Here is a 20,876-nt window from a genome sequence, read left to right on the forward strand (position 1 = left end):
TTAGCTGATTAGTCTTAGTTTAAAATTTATTAACTGATTAGCAAATAAGCAGCTAAAGACACCCCTGCCTACTTCTAGTAGATTCATGTTGAAGGACTCGATGACAGATGTTGCAGCTGTGGCCGCTGATCAGGGAGGCAGTTTGAAGCCTCAGATTTCTTTAGCCGATCACTCTGAATATGAAACCATATACTCATTGTTAATGACCTTTAACTGACAAGTATTGCTCCATTGTGAAACATGTTATTACCACGATTTATGAAGCAGACTCTGATTTGTTATTCAGTATGACCCCAAACGTGTGACTGAGCCCATAAACTCGTCACAACATGTTCACAGAGGTCATGGCAGAGAGGTGTTTTTCCATAGACTGCTATAGGACCAAAGTCTTTTTTTGCAACCGCATCTATCGCCATCTGGTGGCCTTCAGATAGAACGCAGGCTTAAGGCACGTCAACGCTGGCTTCGTTTTTCTGACCTGGAAGTTACGTCTGTGCTTTTTAACGTGCACACGATCTCTGAACAAAGTGTCTCGATCACTCTTATCATTCAAATCATAATCAATAAACACTTATTGCTGTTGGCTTGTTGATCCTAGCTGGTCAATATTGTTCATTCAGTGTTTGGTCTCAATAAATATTTCAGAAAAAGGCAGCGTGAGACAACTTTAACAAATGTTCTTTTTTTTCTCATCATCTCAGGTTTTTAATGATTATCTGTATTTAAATTAAGCTGTGTTATTGGCAGTATTAACATATTTTATTTTCAGCATCTTGCCTGGTTCTTCCTTTGTGTTCATTTTAGTTTTACGGGGCTTTTGATTGTTTTCATGTCTGACGTCCTCCCCGGCCTCCTGATGTGTCAGCTGTAAGCTGAGCTAACAAACCGTAACACCAGAACATCCACACTAACTCTGAACCCTCTGCAAACACTGGTGCTGTTTTCTTTTTCTTGGCTAAACTAATTTATGAATTGGTAACTGACTGCCAGGCTGCTTCAGATCATGACTTTATAGCAAGCAGACAGCTCAGACGCTGCAGTTTTGTTCTTGTGTAAAATGTATTTTTCTGTCCTTTGCAGAGAGCAGAGGGTCACGGGTGTGTGCGTGTTCATCCTCACAGGGCTGTCTGTGTTTATGGCTCCAGTTTTAAAGGTAATCAATCAGATATTGATTTTATTTCTTGTCTTGTGATTGATTTGTTAACTTGACATGCCAGTTAAACGGTTTATGAGTTTAATCAATGTCCTTCTAGAAGCAGGTCTTACCACGTAGCAACCATGTTGGTAACAGCTCTGGGGAGGAGTTTGAATTTATTTTCAAGCCTCTGACTAGAAATCAACAAACAACAATACATTTTTAATAGATCTAGAGACATACAATGCAAGTACTGCTTAAATGTGATTTACAAAAATGCTAAAAAGCTCTCTTTAGTTATACTGCACAAAGTTAAACAATATAAAGGCAGTGTAACTTGGCTTCATCGCCATCTCTGAGCAAAAGTCATGCTGCTTCACACTATGCTCCTGCAAAAAATGCAAAAACAAAACACAGCTAATGTCTAAGGAGCTTGGAAAGAAAAGCATCTGGACGTCTTTAGGTTTCTTAAAGATGTTTCATCCGAGAAGCTTCTTCAGTTCTAAGAGCAACTGGTGGAGAGCCCCAGATTTTAAGCCCTATGGGAGTGTCCCCAACAGGGTGATGGACCCCTTATTGATCCTCTACCTAATCACATGAGCCAAGGTGTCATCTGGGACCCTCTTTCCAACCTCCTTAGGCTACGATGACCTGGATCACTGAGAGCCCTCACAGACACGATTAGCTAATATGTCCCATTTCAGTTTAATGTGTTTGAATTCCAGTTGCTCTTACGTGACTTTTCAAATCTGCATCAAAATGCAACGACACAATAAAGTGGTAATAGTCTGTCTAATATGGCCGGTGGGTCATATTATTATGAAGAGGATCTGTAGTATTTAACCTGTTCTTCAGTTACCAGGACATATATGAAATCGGACTTCTCTGCTTTTTAACATAGTTTTCATTGGTCAAATTAAATTTAAAAGAATAAAAGGATTTCTTTATCAGGCTGCCCATAAACCTGCATAATAAATACACTCACTGATTACTGATAAGCTGCTATCTTATCAGAATCAGAATCTTTATCGTCCCTGCAGCAACGAGGCGCTGAAAAATGACATTGAGGTCCAGTTATCTCAGTGCAAAAGAAGATCGCTCAATACAATAAAAATTAAGTTAACACACACACACAATAAATACTTATGTGGATGAAGTCAAAGATCAGTGGAATTTTTTTTAAGTCCTTCTAGACGTCAGTTGTCTCTCAGTGAGTTTTACAGCAGCGCCATTAACTTTGATCTTCGGCCACCGAGAGGCCAGACTCTCTCACAAACTTTCATAAATGTTCACAAACTTTATAACTCAAAGACTTTTGCATGCCGAACACGTGCCAAGTTCCTTGAGAGAGTTTTATATGCAGCTTTCCCTCGATTTATACAAATCAGCCAATCTATCATTAGATTACAAAGATTAGATATACTTATTCTCACCTCATATTTTAAATTCAACCTCTGAAAGCTGGGTTCAAAAAGCTGTCATTGGTTCCCTTTGCAGCACAGTAAGTAATTTCAGACTTTTAAATGATATTCAGCTGCTCTTCTTTCCTGCGACTGTCGACAGCTGTGGAGTAATACGACTTCTCTTTTTGGAGCTGTGATGCACAACAGTCCACACGCTGTTGTGGGAATCTTTGAGAGCACTACACAACTCATAGGCGACTCCTCGAATTCAGAACAAATCAGACAAGTTTCAGTGGTTTCATTTTGCTCACTAACCTTTACATATTCTGTGTTTCCTAACAAACCAGGATCTAAGTATCATCTGTGATGTGCATTCTTCTTTTCCCCTTTACCTAGTTCATCCCCATGCCTGTGCTGTATGGAGTCTTCTTGTACATGGGGGTCGCTTCTCTCAATGGAGTGCAGGTATCATTTTAATTTTTAAAAAAAACAAGCCACAGAAAAAATTTGACTAAAGAGAAACTGATCTGAAAAAACAAAACAGCAGCAACAAAAAAACAACTACAATTACCATATTTCCACAAATTAGACTAGTCGGGGGGGGGGGGGATATAACCCAGTTGTTTAACCATCATTTCCTTTTAAGAAATGGACGGTTAAATGGTAAAAACAGACACAGGAAGCGCTGAGTTGGCAAGGGGAGCGTGGAGGATGGTCCAGCTTTGAAGTAGCACATGTAATGTTATGCTTGTTGCGTCAGAGCTGCTGCATGTTTGTTCTGGTTTCCTTCATGTTAGAGAAGCAAGCCTGTGACACCATAGGTGCAGAGGCTCTTTGGATAGAAGACCATCTGTGCATCAGCACAGACAGATGTGCTCAGAGTCAGAGAAACTCAAGCTGCCTTGCTGCTTTCTCCCCCCTTTGAGGTAGTCACTCAGCACTTGTGTAGGATAAACTGCATTATGCTGTAAATTTAAGGATACCAGCTGGAAATGATTGGCTGAATCTTCACGCTTAAACATAAAAAATCCAAACATGCTGCAGATGATGCCTGGGTACCTTCGGCAGCCGATATCAGTAAAAGTCTCAGAATAAGGACTTGCATAGTTTCCTTTACTTTAGTTGCAGTGAAAAGCAGTGATGGTTACTGAAGCTCTGTCATATTAATTGGTACCACGGTCTCTCTGTAGTTCATGGATCGTCTTAAGCTGCTTCTAATGCCGGCGAAGCACCAGCCGGACCTGGTTTACCTGCGACACGTTCCTCTCCGGAAGGTCCACCTCTTCACTTTTATGCAAATCCTTTGCTTGGCTCTGCTCTGGATCCTCAAGTCCACCGTGGCTGCCATCGTCTTCCCTGTCATGGTGAGACATCTTTTTATTGAGATGCTGCTAATTAAGTTTGCAGCATCCTAGAATGTATAGTTTTAATTAATATTAGTGAGTAATGTCTTGACGCACGCTCAATCACCCAGGTAAGTGGATCCCAAAAGGTTGATTCTGTTCATCTGGACGTTTTCAGTGTGAGAAACATTTTGTCACAGAAGAGCCACCTCGTCAGGCCAGGACTCTGCAGTCTGTTTACGCCTACAGGCCAGTGGACACTCTTTCAATGATGAGGATGTAACATCCTGGACAGGGAGGAACGCTGGTTTGAGGGCGGAGTCAAGGAGGCCATTTACGTGAAAAGGGAAAGACCATCTCTGAATGGAGGAGGGGCCTGAGGGTACATCTGTCACCATCTTACAATGCTGTGATTGCAGTCATTCCCCGATTCTTTGATCAATGCTCCGTGGGCTTTGATCAGTGGTCATGACAGTTAACATATTAACGATCAAAGAACTGACCTCACAGAACTTTGTTCATTCAGTGGTGCTGGTTTCAGTCATTGTGCAAATGTGCTGTTTATGAGAAACGTTTCTCCCATTGAAAACGTCCAGATGAACAGAATCAACCTTGTGGGATTAGTGAGTAATACTAACACCTTTTAGTATTATTGTAAGAGTCATATCACAGGCATCAGCAGCAGAAGGACTCTGATCTAGGTACATAGGTATTGGGCAGATTCATAATGGCATGACGAAAGTTTCATATCAGGACACATTTTTACAGCTTAAATGGAAAGTTCATTAACAGAGAGTTTGTGCTGTTTTAAAGCTAAGCAGGCACTATGTTCAGCATTACACTCACCAAAGCAGAATTAAAGAGGCTGTGACCAGAAATGCATTTTCAGTTCAAGTTCAAACCGTTTCTCGAAAGTTTGTTTTGTGTACGTAGACTTGAGTTTATCTGGGTGATAAATCAGCAGAGATCATCCCAGTACTTCATGTAACAGTTATATTGCAGGATGTTGTTATAAACTTCATTGAACGATAAAGTTTGTTGTACTTTTCAGAATCAAAGTGAAATAATCAGGTTTGACGTGTTAATGTGGGTTAATGTATTATTTTATTTTACAAATTACGTCGATTTCAGCTCATGTTTAAAAAAGAAATATCGATAGAATTAACGCTGACGTCTTTCTGTCAACGAATGATCTCAAAATCAGATCCTCGCTCTGGTCGCTGTCAGAAAGGGGATGGATTACCTGTTCTCTCAGCATGACCTCAGTTTCCTGGATGATGTCATCCCAGAGAAGGACAAGAAGAAGAAAGAGGATGATAAGAAGAAAAAGAAGAAACGTGGCAGCATAGACAGCGACGCTGACGACGTAAGTTTGGGATATGTTCATCTCTTACATTTCTAACTCACTCTTAGGTTTATTTGAGATTCTTCATTCTTAACTCTTTTTGTTTGTTTTCTGTTACAGCAGCTCATCCTAACTCGGAGTTTATGCACATTTCTTTCATTTTTAGGTTGTAGTTCTTCCAGTTAATGAACATGAGAATGTTTAAGAGGCGACATATGCTGAAATCATACCTTCACCGTGTAGACCGGAGAACGCCGTGGGTTTTATTCAAGCACTTTGCATTTTTAGATATTTGCAGCACAGAGAGAGATCTTATTGCAAGAGTTTTGACTAAAGGCTAAACAGTGCACCTCAGCACAGTTATCGTTAACTAACAGTTAACGAGTCTCCTGCAGCCCAGTCTGTATGATTGCATAGTAAATGAGGTGAAAAACAGCCACACCCCTTTCTTTTGAATACATTTAATGAACTATCGCTTTAAAAACAGATGAGTCTGTGACGCATCCGTGTTTTTCCACCCTCAGTGAGTTTGCTGGACATTTACATTATGATTTGCAATCACAGTGGGCATTAAAAAGTACAAAACTTCATATACATTGGTTTTAAAAACTAGACAATATTATTTTATGTCTACATGAGTTTAAAAACAAGTTAAAATTTCCACATATTTTTACTCCTGTGTGTTAACGCCATCGTCGTGCTGCATTCAAAATATAATGAATGACTTTGCTCCAATTTCTACACTTTGCAGAGATGTGCAGTGGGCCCAGTTGGACCCTCTGGCAGGCTGCTCTGAATTATTCACTCATGACTGATTTTCTTGTAGCTCTGAACTGGATATGGCTGGAAACAAGCCGGTGAAGAGAAAAAAGAAAGTTTCCAATGATGATGTTTCCTCTCTCCAACAGTCTGACTTTCCTTACAATGAGAATATTCCCAGCATTAAAATCCCCATGGACATGATGGAACAGGAGCCCTTCTTAAGTGATAAGGCTTCTGACAGTGAGTAACTACCTGCAGCACCGGAGAAAACTACTTCTTGCGCCTGCCTAACTTGCTGTACTTAGTGAAGATGTGGTGCCTTTTTGTCTGTAACTGCATGATATTTAAATTTGCTTCACTTCTTTGCCGTTCTTTGTGCTTACTTCCTTTCAAACATGCATGAAAGCTGCTCGCTTTCTACCTCGTCCTGCTCAATTAACTTCTTTCCCCCCATCAGTTTCCATTTTCAGTTACGTGCTGTTAAGTCTGACTTTGTGGATCCTGCCTGTTTAAACATATTTAACAGTAACTTTAGTTTTATGTACAAAAGTCTTCTTGAATTCTAACTTTTGCCTTAATATATAACTAATGTGTGTTTGCTGAAGGACTAGTGTGTAGACTTAATTACATTTATTGGAGGTTGGAACTAACTGATTGGCCCTGCTTTTCAGAGGGTGTTGATTATTATATGTTTTAGGATCACTTCACCTAATAAAATCAAATAGAATACAACACAGCAGACCCTCTCCTGAGCTTTGTCTGGGCTGGTGTAGAAATATACTAGAACAACCTTTAAAGACTCTGTTGAAGCAGATAAAAGTATGATACACGCTGGATGGGGAAAAATAAATGACCCCAGTATCACACACTGGTCCTTTAATACTAGAACAAATGCCTGTTTACAACATTAAATGAACTGACTGGTTTCTATATGTATTCATTACAGTATCTTTGATCCACACTGTGTTCCTGGTTTTACCCGCTGCTTTGCTCTTACAGATGCTATGACACACACAGGATGTCAAACATTAAAGTGTGTCAGAGGCTATCTAACAAGTTACATGGATATCTGTGAGCTAATGGCTGTTTTCTTTGGGGTTTTTTCGTAGGAGACAAGTCCTCATCATTCCTTGAACGACACACATCGTGCTGAGCAGCTTCGCTTCTACCAGGCCAACTACTTGTCCAGGTGAGATGTGTGTGTGTGGATATCAGAGTGTGTACAGACGGGAAGCTGAGAGCCACAGACTGTCACAGTGCAGCTCACCTGCCAGACTAAACAAAATGGCAACGAAACAAAACAACCTCCACCAATTTCCTTTTGCATTTAATAAAGACAGTGGCATCAGAGATGGCAAAAGGTCAGAAGGCACGCTAACTATCCCCACGTGTAATGCTAGCCTGAACTTTAAAGGTCAGTTAGGCTAATTAGCTTACCTATGGCTAAACTGTATTTTCCTCAAGGGGAAGCAAAGCGCTGGGCGCCATATGCCAGCTCGTCTGTCTGCCCCGTCATGCTGTTTGCATGCTGTATGCTAAAAAGTGAAAGGCTTCTGAATACTAGTTTTTTGCTGTGCTTTTTTTCTGCTATGTTCACAAAAGAGTTTTTACTCTATTTTATTTCCTTCAGTAAAACAAAGGAGCTGCTTCAGTGAGACTTTTTCTTTTTTAGCTAATATTTTATTTTGTTTTTGGTTTACTTTTCCACAGCTTTAGAGATAAATAAAGTTTGTCCTAAACACATTTTGTGACTTAGTCTGTGTTTTACTCAAATTAACTGACATCTGTAGATGCTGGCTAACCTAAGCTGCCACGTAACTGTTAAGCCTTTTGAAAGACAGCAAACTGAAATCTTCCATGCTCGGCTGCAACTTGCACCCAAAGTGCTTTCTAATGGCCAATGATGCCTCCAGAATCTGCATTATCACAGATAATACTTTATTATTTTCAGCAAATATGCATAGGATTAAAGCTACATAATAATTATGGCCCCAAACTATAGCATTCAGACCCGACGGGTGTACTTGGAAGCAAAATTAGCCCATATTTTCAGTCTCATGGAGACTCATCTGTTTGTATGAGTTTTAGTTAAAGTCATATGTAAGTTTTCCACACTTTCCCGTTTGTGTGATTTAGTTTCTGTGCCGTAGCAATGCAAAAAGTATATAAAACAACAAAGTGTGTTTCACTAATTTTCCCATCTTTATGGGAACGCGTCAGACATCAAATTTCAAATTTTTTCAAATTCAAATTTTATTTGTCACGTACACAGTCATACACAGTACGATATGTAGTGAAATGCTTGGACAACTGCTCGTGACCTAAAGAAAACAAAAAAGGAAAAGGCTATGAATAAGATAGGAAATAAATATGAAAAATTAAAAAGGGTAAATTTAACTAGGAAGGAAAAAAATATAAATTAAGGTTAAAAATGAAATAACTGTACAACACAAATTAGAATGAAGGGTAAATTTAACTGGGAAGGAATAAGATAAAATATATAAATTAAAGTTGAAAATAAAATAACTGTACAACAAAATACACAATATAGAACTATATAAGAATGTATGAAGAAATCTAAATATAAATAAATATATACACAATAACAGCAGCTGTACAAGTATTAACTGGAAATGAAGAATATAGTGACCAGTGTTGTGCAAAAACAATGTCCAGAAAGTCCAGTGTGTGTGTAAGAACCATATGTGTGGGTCAGTACTGTGTGGTGGTGTGATTGAGAGACCGTATCGCCTGCGGGAAGAAGCTCCTCCTCAGTCTCTCTGTGTTGGTCTTCAGGGAGCGGAATCGCTTTCCTGACCTCAACAGAGAGAACAGTCTGTTGTTGGGATGGCTGAGGTCCTTCACGATCTTCCTGGCCTTGGTCCAGCACCGCCTGCTGTAGATTGAGTGCAGGTCAGGGAGCTCGGAGCGGATGGTGCGCTCAGCTGACCGCACAACCCTCTGTAGAGCTCGTCTGTCCTGCATGGTGCTGTTCCCGAACCAGGTTAAGATGTTTCCCGCCAGGATGCTCTCTATGGTGCACGAGTAAAAGTTCCTGAGCACCTTGGAGGGCAGTTGGAAGTCTCTCAAGCGTCTGAGGTGGTAGAGACGCTGTCGGGCCTTTTTCACCACGGTGTTGATGTGACAGGACCATGACAGGTCCTGCGTGATGTGAACTCCGAGGTATTTGAAGCTGTCCACTCTCTCCACTGGGCACTCGTTGATGACGGGGGTCTGGTAGTTCCTCTCCTGCTTAGTGCTGAAGTCCACTATCAGCTCCTTTGTCTTACTGACGTTTAGAAGGAGGTTGTTCCTCTGGCACCAGTTCTCCAGATTCCTAATCTCCTTCAGGTAGGCCGTCTCGTTGTTATCAGAGATCAGGCCCACCACGACGGTGTCGTCAGCAAACTTGATGATGGTGGTGGAGCTGGTAGTGGCCACACAGTCATATGTGTACAAAGAGTACAGCAGGGGGCTCAGAACACACCCCTGGGGGGCTCCAGTGCTGAGAGTGGTGGAGGCTGAGACATGTCCGCCCATCCTTACTGCCTGTGGTCTGCCAGTTAGGAAGTTGGAGATCCACTGACACATAGATGAGCTGAGTCCCAGATGCTCCAGCTTGGTGGTGAGTGTGGAGGGAATTATGGTGTTAAATGCAGAGCTGTAGTCTATGAAGAGCATTTTAACATAATTCCCCCTTCTAGTGTCCAAGTGAGTGAGTGATGTGTGGAGGAGATGAGAGATGGCATCGTCTGTGGAACGATTTGGACGGTAAGCGAACTGTAGTGGGTCCAGTGTGTCTGGTAGTGAAGAAATGATGAAGTCTCTGACCAGGCGTTCAAAGCACTTCATCACTACTGAGGTGAGGGCTACAGGGCGATAGTCATTGAGAGAAGCAGGGTGGGGTTTCTTCGGGACAGGAACAATGATGGACTCTTTGAAGCATGTGGGGATCACCGACTGAGATAAAGAGATGTTGAATATCTCAGTGAACACAGGAGCACAGTTGTTGAACTTCTACAACTGTGCCATCAGCAGCGTTCTGACGTATGGATTTCTAGTGTGGTTCCCCAGCTGCACCAAGGCCGATCAGCAAGCACTCCAGCGGGTGGTGAAAGAAGCTGGCAGAATTATTGGAACAAGTCTGCCAGAGATCAGTAATATCTTCCCCACTCGCTGTCTGAGGAGGGTGCACAGTATCCTGCGGGACCAACATCACCCTGCGCGCCACCTTTTCCATCTGCTGCCCTCAGGGAGAAGGTACAGGTCTATACAGGCCAGAACATCCAGACTGGCCAACAGCCTGTATCCACAGGCTGTGAGGCTCCTGAACTCTCTGCCCCCTTCTCACGGACAATAACCATATCCAACTTCTTAATAGCAATGAACTGGTCTGCATTGGTGCATCATATCTTTATTCTCTTCCCCCTCCTGCCCCCCCCCCCTCTTTCTTAAATAGATAACTATCATATCTGATATCATATCTCACAGTACAATAATATTGAATGGGTTGCATTGTTGTATTTTGTCATGTTTCTCAGGTCTTTGTCTGAATTTCTACGAACATTATTGCTAAGGATTATTGCATTGGAGTCACACTGGGTTAAATATGTACACTTGGGTTTTAAGGGGTATTTATTATTTTCTTCTTTTTTTTGGGTTGTATGGAAGCCCCAAACGCAATTTCATTGTTCTTGACAATGACAATAAATAAATAAATACTAAATACTAGCTGGTATGCGCAGTCTCTTAGGATACGACCTGGGATGCCGTCTGGTCCTGCTGCTTTCCTGGTGTTCACTCTTTTGAAGGCTCTCCTTACTTCATGCTTGGAGATGACGAGCACGTTTCCGGTGCTGGCAGTATCTTCCTGTCTGCAGCCGTTAGCGCCGCTAACACTAGCATTGTTGGAGACCTTAGCTGCAGCCTCGAAGCGAGCATAGAAAGTGTTCAGCTCGTCTGCCAGAGTCACGGCCGCGTTCGTCACACACTGAATAACATCAAATGTTTAAACAAGTTAAAGATTGAGAGCTGTAATGTGCAGCACCACCACAACGAGTGGTAAAATATATGAGCCTGAGTTACTTTTTCACTCGTGCTTGTTACGATCAAATCGAAACATTTACAAAATGTCTGCAACGTCTGTGTCGTGGTTCTGGGTCCTTTTAACCCAGCATTTTGAGTTAGTTAATATTTTGTAGTATGGTTTATGTTCTGGTTCATTAGTAGTCCTAGTGCTGTTTTGAGTTTCCTATATTCCCTGTTTAGCTCTCCGTGTCTCTGTTTATATCCGTTTGTGAGTCCTTGTGTCTTGTTTCGCTCCTTATGTTTCGTTGCATGTTCCCCTGTCTACCATGTTTATCCATGTTCCCCTCGTGTTCCCTCGTGTTCCCTCGCTCCCTCTCATCTGCCTTTTCTCCACTCCAGTGTCAGTCTTGCGTTCGTTTCCTGTTTTATTGTGAAAGTCTTGCGTTCCATGTTCAGTGTGTTTCGTTTTGCTTCCTCGTGTCTAATTTGTCTCCGCTGTGTTCCCCATGTGTTTCCTGTTCCCTCATCATCCTATTGTGTATTTAAGCCCCGTGTTTCCCCCGTGTCCAGTGTCGCGTTCTCCCTCATGGTTGTGTGTCATTCTGTTTGCCTCCACATGTGTTTAGTTCTTATCATTTCCCACTGTTGTTTTGTATTTCCATTTACTTAATAACGCTGTGTTATATGTTATCTGCATTTGCGTCCTTTCACAGCCAGTTCACGACAGTTTCTCTCATGCAGACAAAGTTGATAACCACCTTTGTGACATCCATCATCTCTGACTGGGATTTAAGGTTTTATCGAGCCAGCTAATGCTAACAAAGTCTGACTATGTTGAACTTCATTGAACGTCTGCAGGAACATAACCTGCAGGATTATCAAAAGCAACCAGCTGAATAACAGCTAAACTGGTTCGTCTTAAATTTGCCTGTGACTTGTAAGAGATTAGTATCTAAAGCTGCATCTTAGGCCATTTTGTAGTGTTTTTGTGTATTTAGGAACACAGATCAATCTGCTGTGTGGATGTTGTAAGTCTATACTGCATGATAAATGCACACTGTGTTCCACTGATAAGAGCTTTAAGGAGACAATCGGTCTTAAAAAGGCATGACAGGAACTGCTGGTGTGCAAATATTTATAGCAAAGATTATGCTGCTTAAGAGAGATTATGTTTTTCCATCATGTCCGCAACTTCTCACAATGACCAGGATCTGCGCATTGTGAGCACATGCAGGGTCAAGCTGCCTTCCCATCACCCCATCTGCCCCACAGTCGTCCCACTAATCCTCTTCCATCATCACTGTTACCACAATGTGTGAAAAGCAGCTGCGATTACAGGACATCTGCGATGTCAACAAACCACAACCAGTGACATAATTGGTCCGCAGCCACAGCCGCAGTGCTCTTCAGTCACATGTTGTTTTCTTTTAGGGTTAATTAGCTGGGTGCTTTTTGATGTCATTTTACTTTAAAACATTTTAGGCATTTTAATAGTTACATGCTCATTATTATCACTGGCATCGTTCCTGGGTATCTATTGTAGGAATGACGTTACGCTGACCCTGCTGTTAAGGTAATCCTGTCCCACTAAGACTGAAGGCAAATTGTTTTGAGCTCAGACGACCTCAGGAAACATCAGATCTATACTGAGGTATTAGTGAAATACCACAATAAAGTGACCTAGAGGTGAGATGTTAAGTCAGCTAAACATAAACTAGTAACCAAGAAAAGCAACAATGCCAAATAATCACCGGGTACAACCTTTGAGATGTGAGCATGATTTTTTTGGTGGGCATCTATCAGATCTTTGTCATATTTACTCTGCTCCCAAAAAATTACAGGAAAACTTTGAAATCCTCCTGGATATCTACTGAATACTGATAAGGACAGGATGATGTGTTAGGAACAGAAGGATGCTGCGTTGTTTCAAAGAAAAGAAAGAGCTGAATTTAAAGACACCCTAAAAACTGAAGTGAAAAGTGATGCAGCAGGCGAGTCTGCTGAAGCTTCATCTAATCGACCCCGAACACCTAGATGATATAGTCGACGCACTACGTCTGCACACATGTACTTAAAATATTTTATTTTTGTGTTTCAGTCCTGAGATGAGTCCGCTGAAGTCTGTGCCTCAGATTAGAATAGACATGGACCCAGACGATGATAACACTTTCTACTGGAAGAGCAGAGGATCCGAAACATCTCTGTAGATCTCCACCAACCTGCAGCACAACTTTTCTTTTTACTGACCTTCGGTGATTCTTTTAACTCCGATCTCCTTCATGACTTCAAGACTTTGTTGTGAAGAGCGGCACGCTTTAGAAGAAGCATTACGCTGCACGCTATATGGTCTTTCCTCACCACGTTTCTCTCACAGCTCCACAGCTAGTCTTTGCTTACAAAGGTAACCCCTGAATATTCTTCTATACAACTCCTCCTACGCATCACCGACCGAGGCTGCAGCTCACTCTGACCACGCATGGACCTGCTCTTTTTATATAAACATATACAAATATCATCTGTCTGAGTTTTTATATAAACCGAATTATTCTAATAACATTTTCCTGTAGCAGGAAAATCATGTTTTTATAGCTCTACCTCTTGTTTTAGATTCAGTGCTTATCATGAATGATTGCAATGTGTTGACTTTTGATGGGGTTTTGATATTTTCTCTCTGTCCTCTTGTAGAAATGATTCACACAGATTCACTCTATGATCATAGCTTGTGAAGGAAATACAGTAGATATTTAAGTAAATTAATAGCAGATTAACAATGCACATTTGTATGTGCAGATGAGGAAAATATTTTTATTCTCACTTTGTGATGCAGTTTTACTTGCTTCAGTTTCTAGTTTTCTGAATCTTTTACTCTTTTGCTTTTGTTACTCGTTTAATTTAAATCATTTTCTTCTTTTGTTTTGCTTTAAAAAAAAAAGATTTTATTGTGTGTGTGTTTGTAACATTTCTTATTTTTTTTCTGTTCGAGTAGAAAACAATCCAGCGACCTAATCATCCGATTTTCCTCCGCCAAACTTAAACTCTAACTAGAAATGCATATCATAATAATTACTTTTGCTGCACAAAGTACTTTACCTAAGTGGCTTATAAGAGATTGATTCTTAAAGTAACAATGTGAAAAAGAGGAGACGGGAATCAAATCCATGCGAGCTCAGTTCGGTTCACGGCAGGTTTTCTTTGTTTTTCTCAGCTGTTTTTGGAATTATCTGATGATGTGAAGACGTTTTTCATAAGGACGTGTTTGGGCTGTAATACAACGGTCACATGCCATCTGTGCTTACATTCAGAGACTTATTGGTCGGTGTTATGCAATCCTATCTTCTTCAAATCCACACAAAGACCCGTGCGCACGTCAGCTGTCAAACATGTCTTTGAATCTCTGATTGCTGGTCAGTGTTTGACTCAGTTTTCTTCACTTTAACTCAAATTTCTAATTATCAGGCAAAGCATTTTAATTTTGGCCCCCATAATAAACTTGCTGAGCTTGTAGAGTGTGCACAGGGCATGTGAGTGTTATGTTTAACCCACACACATCCTTTAAACAGTTGTTAAAACATCATGTCAGTGAGGCAGAAGATGCACAAACTCCATATTTGCTCCAATGTTTTTACTTCAGACGGTTTCCCACAGAATGACCGCGTGCATCTCTCTGACTGCTCGTCTGTTTTTGGCCAGTTATAAAGGATAATTCAGGTTTATGTGAACTTATATTACATGAATGTGGCTGCTGTGTGGGTCGTGCTAACTTTGAACTCTTCCCTTCTGTTGTAGTAATCAGGCAGGAAACAGAAGTTGTATTTAGAGAAATACAAGCTCCAAAGGTTGTTTGAAAAAACAAATTTGCAGCTGACCCATTATGCATCAGCTGTAGGTTTCTTGGTATATACAAAGAAAAATGTTCTTTTCTTCAGTGCAAAAACATTTTACAATTTCCCCCAAACTGCAGTAAGTATCTCACTGAAACAACTGAAAGCAAAGTGCTCTGCTCCTGGTACAGGTAATTAAGTAAAAAGAGTTGCTGTACACCCACTTTCACCTGACATGCATTTTACTTTAGCAGCTTTGTTATATAATTTCCCATCAAAATAACTGGTGGGAATTATAATAATAACTCCATCAGATAGCAGGACATACAGGTGGATGTAGACCCTGTGCATCTTTAACATACTTATTCCTGGAGATTACAGATTACCTTTGCATGGTAAGATAAATAATCCATATTTATCTTACAGTAGTCATTACTGTTTGAAACAAGTAGTTTTAGCCTCAGTTCTCCACATCTGAAGAAAGTGACTGGATGACTCTCATAAGCAAAGAAAAACAACTACAACAGCACAAAAGAGCCGCTTTAAATGTTGAACGACACACTCTTGCAGTTTGATCTGAACAATAGACACAAAAAGCTTTTACATGCTGTTTTCTGTTTTTGTTTTGTCTCTGTGGTGAAGATGGAGCTCAAAGTTGGCATGACCCACATTGAAAGGTTAAAAATAACCCACGGTTATCTTTTAACTCCAGTACAGTGATCGACACCATCTCCCCACTGAATCTCTAATGGGTGCACTGAAGCACTTTCTCACTTTTTTCATTTTAATTTGAAACCTCCGGGCCTCTGTACGGATCGCCACGGTAGAGATTTCAAAGACGTAGATAAGAGTCACGACATACTTAATATTCCACCTCAGTATTTACAGCTGTCAGCAGCGGCGAGTGGAAACGAATGTGAGTCAGCGCCCGGGACATCTTCTGTGGGGAGTGGTTAGTTTAAAGTGTGATTCTGTGTAAGTGTGTCGGACAAAAACCTACAACACGACGTGAAAATCTTCTGTTAATCCTAGTGTTCGGAATACTGATGCAATTTTTTTTTTTTATTATTAACATTTTGTGACTTTAGAATAGGTGAAATTGTTTATTTTAGAATTTATATTTTTCAAATGAAATGTATATTGGAAATAAAGAGAATTATCAAACAGCACTCGAGTGCTCGTCAGTCTGATGTTGGGGATAATTAAAGTGTTCCATATTGAAAAGCCAGCATAATTACATTTAATGTCACATTTATGAACTGAAACTATTTGAGGATTATTTATGTTAAAGTAAATTTAAGTCACTATTTTGTGATTTAACAAACAAGTGAAACCTGAATAACTGAGTCACTGCTCTTTAAACCTTCCTTCAGAACAATCATCAGAAACCACTTTTACTCTGGATAAAAAAAGTCTGAGGTGAATGGTTGCTGAGTGATGGACAGTTAATGATTTTGCATTTTTGCCTTTTGAACATTAGTTAAAAAATCTCCTTTAATCTCTTTAAGACACATAAAAAGTTCAAGGACATTCATCAGTTAGACATGTGCTCATGGACTATATCCCCCATAATGCAATGCACCAAGAAGCTGGCAGACCTGAAGCACTCACTAGAAAACACCTTAAAATAATAGTCTGTAAAAAAAATATATATGATGGTGCTGGAAGGGTCCTCTTTGCACAGGTTTTTGATTTTACTCACCATTACTGATTATGTAACTCCCTCTACTGTCAGCTGAACGCTATTAAAGACTATAGTACAGATGTTTCAATAAAAGAGCTGTGTGTGTGTGTGTGTGTGTGTGTGTGTGTGTGTGTGTGTGTGTGTGTGTGTGTGTGTGCTTTTGAAGGCTCAGTAGTAGTTGTTGGCTATTTAATTTAAAAGTTTCATAATACTGTAAATACTGCACTTGGTGGTACAGTTTTTCTTAGTTATCAAAGTTCAAAACAGTATGTGTGACAAGAGAACAAGACTGAAAAGTGTAAAAAGACCCAAACAGCACAGGAAGATGCAGAAGAAGAGATGCTTCTTCACTCACCTTTTTGCTCACCATGTGTTTACACACCACTCTGCATCTAACCATTAGTTGTTATCAATCTCTGTCTTCTTCCAAAACTATCTTCTGACCATAAACAACATAATGTCATTGTTCATGTACGATGACAATAGAGGGCTCTTCTATTCTGTCACTTCAGCTACAGTTTAAAATACCTGCAGGTCATTTTCAGAGCAGCTTCAAAGCTCCCGTTGGCTCTGTAACAAAAGGCCAACAGTGCTCTCAGATGTCAGCTAATTATTCTACACAGAGTGTAAGAGGCGCTGCAGCTTATCCACCTCATCAGCATTTAGAAACACCATCAAAACAAAGCACTAATCAGCAATGTGTGATTCCTGCTCTCCCATGTAACCAGGGACTTCCGGTTCATTAGCAGACATGCAGAGATAATTACAGAATTACATGAAAAGCATGATTTCACGTCAACTTTGATACTGTGTCAGAGGTTATAAAAAGGTAACTGCTCACTGTTTCCACTAGGGGGCTATAAAGAGCTGTGGTAGAGATAAAAAGCACCGGTGAGGATGAAGCTGCATTCAGCTGGAAGCAGGTTGAAGGGAAAATAGGTAAAAAATACAGCTAGACTTATTCTGACAAGACTTGTAGCTGAAGACTATAATTTATGTTAAATTGCTGTGTGAGCAATTGTGGTAGTTTGCTGCCAAGTGAAAGAGACAAGAAAAAGTCCATTAAATGAGCTGAATAGACTTAAATCATAGCTTGACATGAGCCGTCTTTCAGATGAAAGAGGACATTTCTAGAAAGTGCAGCAGACATGGATGTAACAGTAACTTTATCACAAACCTGGTCATGGTGTGACTGCAAAAACTGTGCAGATCAAACAGAAACCAACAGGTCACAGTTTGAAATCTCAGTATCTACTGGGACTGGCACTACATCAGAGTTAGAATTTATTAGTTAATTTCCTTCACACTTCACACACTACAGGTATTTTCATACTGGAAATACCTGGAAAGAGCAGCAGCATACCATCAACTCAGAGAGTTTTCTTCACATATCTTTGAATTTTGTTTCTGATTTGTTGAGGGGCCAGCACGCCTCATGTATTCACCGTTAGTGAATTCCCTAGAGAATGAGTAGATTGTCCATCGGATCAGTGTTGGGCAAGTTACTTTGAAAAAGTAATTAATTATAGTTGCTAGTTACTTCTTCAAAAAAGTGGCTCCTATCCCCAAAGCCGCCTCCTATCCGCCGCATAAATGTCCTTGCGCTTTTACACCAGTCTTCACGGTAGCGCCTTTTCGCTTTATATCCTGATTGAAAGCCTAGACTCGCGCACACGTGCGCGCGCGCGAACAGTCACACGCACACGCGCGCACACAAATTATAACTTTGTGTCCTTCTCTGGGACACCTACTGTACCTGTGTGCCAAGTTTCATCCAGATTCACTGTAAAATTCCTCAGAAATTAAAGGACATTTATATACAATTCAATACAGCCAATACACTACAATTATGTAAATTTCGAAAATTCATTAAAAATCATCCTGAGTAGTTGAGGAATCTGTTGAAAGTTGGACCTCAACTATTCTGGAAAAGGCGAAAAGGCGCTACCGTAAAGACTTGTGTAAAAGCGCAAGGACATTTATGCGGCGGATAGGAGGCGGCTGGCTTGACCGCGGCTCACAAATGACGGCTCACTTTACCGCGGTCCCATGTTACTTACATAGACAGCAACCTCCGCGCAGCTGATATAAGATGCGGTAACCTGAAGACAGCTTCAAACGTCTGTTTGTTGAAAAATAGTAATGCGACCGCATTTTCTTGTTAGTAATGGTAACGGCGTTGTAACGATAGAAATAGTAATTAGATTACTCGTTACTGAAAAAAGTAACGCCGTTATTCCCATCACTGCATAGGATGTATACAACAAAAAGGAGGAGGCAGCTGCCATGTCCTGACAGTGAAGGCAAGGGCATGAACCTTGCATTCTTCTTTATGGCCAGCAGGGGGCGACTCCTCTGGCTGCAAAAAGAAGTCCAGTTATGCAGACGTTTGTGCAAATGATGGCTCTCAGCTCTATGACCTCACTAAACATCTTCTTCATGGCATATGGTGTCAGTCACTCCTTTCAAGTCATGTTGAATACAACATGGATCTCATTCAGTAAGTTATGGCGCCCGTTAGAGTCGCCTCGTGATTTAGATGTTGCTAAATGATCATGTAGTGTTCCTCAGTTAAAAAAAACCCTAAATAACTAACCTACTAACTAACTAACTAAAAAAATTGTAAAAGGCTCATTTTAATCCTGGAGTGGCATGTGGACCTTTAGCAGTGTTACTGGTGTGATGGGTGTCTTTTAGCACAGAGTACAGGTTGTAACCGAGCAGATTTCAGTGGCTGAACATGAGCACAGGCTCCACAGGAGAAGAGAGGTGACACTTGAGTTGGGGAGCGAGAGCAGGATCCACCCACACGAATAACACAGTCCTTCTAGCTGTGTGTCTGGGGTAAAATAATATTATTTTACTTTTGTACATGCAGTACTGGTGTGCATTTTGAGCTACAAGCACATTTGTGGACAAATGCAGCGGTCTGATTGGTCAGATTTGCTTATTTGCATTCGACAAAACAAAACAAAAAAGCATCAACCTTAGTCAGAAAAAATAAATGCTGCAAATTCATCCGAACGTCTGCGGTTCAACTGAATTTTTAACACTAAACATATTCACACAGATCCTGTGTGTGAAAGGCCTTTAAAGCTAGTGATCAGAGACCATAAACACATGAAAAACGTGATGATCGAGGGCACACTTTAAAGGGTTTTTTTCCTATAGACTTCTAAACAATCGGACTTATTCCTGCAACCAGAGTCGCTGCCTCCTGCTGGCCATGAGAAAGAATGCAGGTTTAAGGCATTTTTGCACTGATTGAACTTTGCAGACGCTGACGCTTTGTTGTCCAGTGTCGACGCTCATCATTTTTACTTTCATGATGAGAACTGACACAGCCTCATAAAAAAACAGCTCATTCTCTTTAATGTGTTAAAATTGGAAGCTCATTGTGTGGCAGGTTGGGAGTAACAAAAACAAGGTATACCCGCAGAGAGGATGAGTATAAGCTCTATAAACATAAACTGTATTATTAAGACGTTGTGTCCCTTCACCGGAGGAAACCGGGTGATTAATCGCAGTGCACGAGTGATCTGTCACATCTTAATCAGTATGTGTTTGCCTGCTGACGTCAGGATATTTCACTGTTGTGTGAACACAGACCAACACTGACAGGGAAGCATTCAAGAAGAGGAACATTTTGTGACCGATTTAACAATAAATTCATGGTTGTTCTTACAGCACAGCTATTTCAAGGTTCAATGTTCTGTAACTACAAAGGACAAACAACAACAGAGTGCAAGGTTTAGGACCTGAATGATTTGCAGGACGAGCTTCAGTTTGCACGTTTCTTTTAGAAATGTGCATTTGAGCCTCGGTTTGATTCTCCATTTACAGTAGTGACATAACTAAGTGTGCAGTTTTTATACAGTGGCTTGAAGCACAAAGGAACTACCTTCTGACAATAGTGCAGGTTCGCCCTTTGTCTGTATGTGGAATTGTTATATTGATGTCTTTGACCCTGAAACAACCGAGCTGTTTCAATAAAAGGACTGAACTGAACTTTTAAAGTATTTTGTACAAAAGCACTGAAAATCAAGCCTGCTGCAGCAGGATGTCTTTCTACTATATTTATATTAATTAATTCAGGAAATTACAATGTAGTGATTATAGGTGCAAAATCACAATAAAATCAAACCCAACCGTGATAGAAAGAACAAAAATTAATGGGCTGTAAATGACGTCACACAACTTTACAATACTCTCACCACACAGTGGGCCACTTCCTCCAAACATGAAAACATGTTTTTATGTTTGGAGGAAGTGGCCCACTGTTCGTTGCAACGAAAGGTTGTAGGACTAGTTATAGGGTGACAAATCTATGGGACTAGACACTTTTAAGACTGAAA

At 40.6% G+C, this 20,876-nt stretch overlaps 1 protein-coding gene across 5 annotated transcripts in view; it reads left to right on the forward strand.

Moving 5' to 3' along the window:
• Positions 1-16,003, forward strand: part of slc4a4a (solute carrier family 4 member 4a) — a 65,213-nt gene extending 49,210 nt beyond the window's left edge. For 3 of the 5 annotated variants that reach the window (XM_086315527.1, XM_086315525.1, XM_086315528.1), the window contains 6 exons: positions 1,081-1,153; positions 2,935-3,003; positions 3,729-3,902; positions 5,086-5,247; positions 7,098-7,177; positions 13,115-16,003. In XM_086315527.1, the coding sequence (XP_086171653.1) occupies positions 1,081-1,153; positions 2,935-3,003; positions 3,729-3,902; positions 5,086-5,247; positions 7,098-7,177; positions 13,115-13,223 (667 nt within the window). In that variant the 3' untranslated portion in view covers positions 13,224-16,003. Of the gene's footprint in view, positions 1-1,080; positions 1,154-2,934; positions 3,004-3,728; positions 3,903-5,085; positions 5,248-6,134; positions 6,229-7,097; positions 7,178-13,114 lie in introns of all 5 variants that reach the window. The other 2 variants (XM_086257699.1, XM_086315526.1) reach the window with 1 other exon arrangement.
• The last annotated feature ends 4,873 nt before the right edge of the window (positions 16,004-20,876 follow it).

The sequence above is a fragment of the Aulonocara sp. 'chitande type north' Nkhata Bay genome, linkage group LG12 (genome assembly GCF_057382095.1).
Source record: "Aulonocara sp. 'chitande type north' Nkhata Bay isolate Kocher_YH1m ecotype deep benthic linkage group LG12, A_spYH_male_GT1.1, whole genome shotgun sequence".
NCBI classification, from domain to species: Eukaryota; Metazoa; Chordata; class Actinopteri; order Cichliformes; family Cichlidae; genus Aulonocara; species Aulonocara sp. 'chitande type north' Nkhata Bay.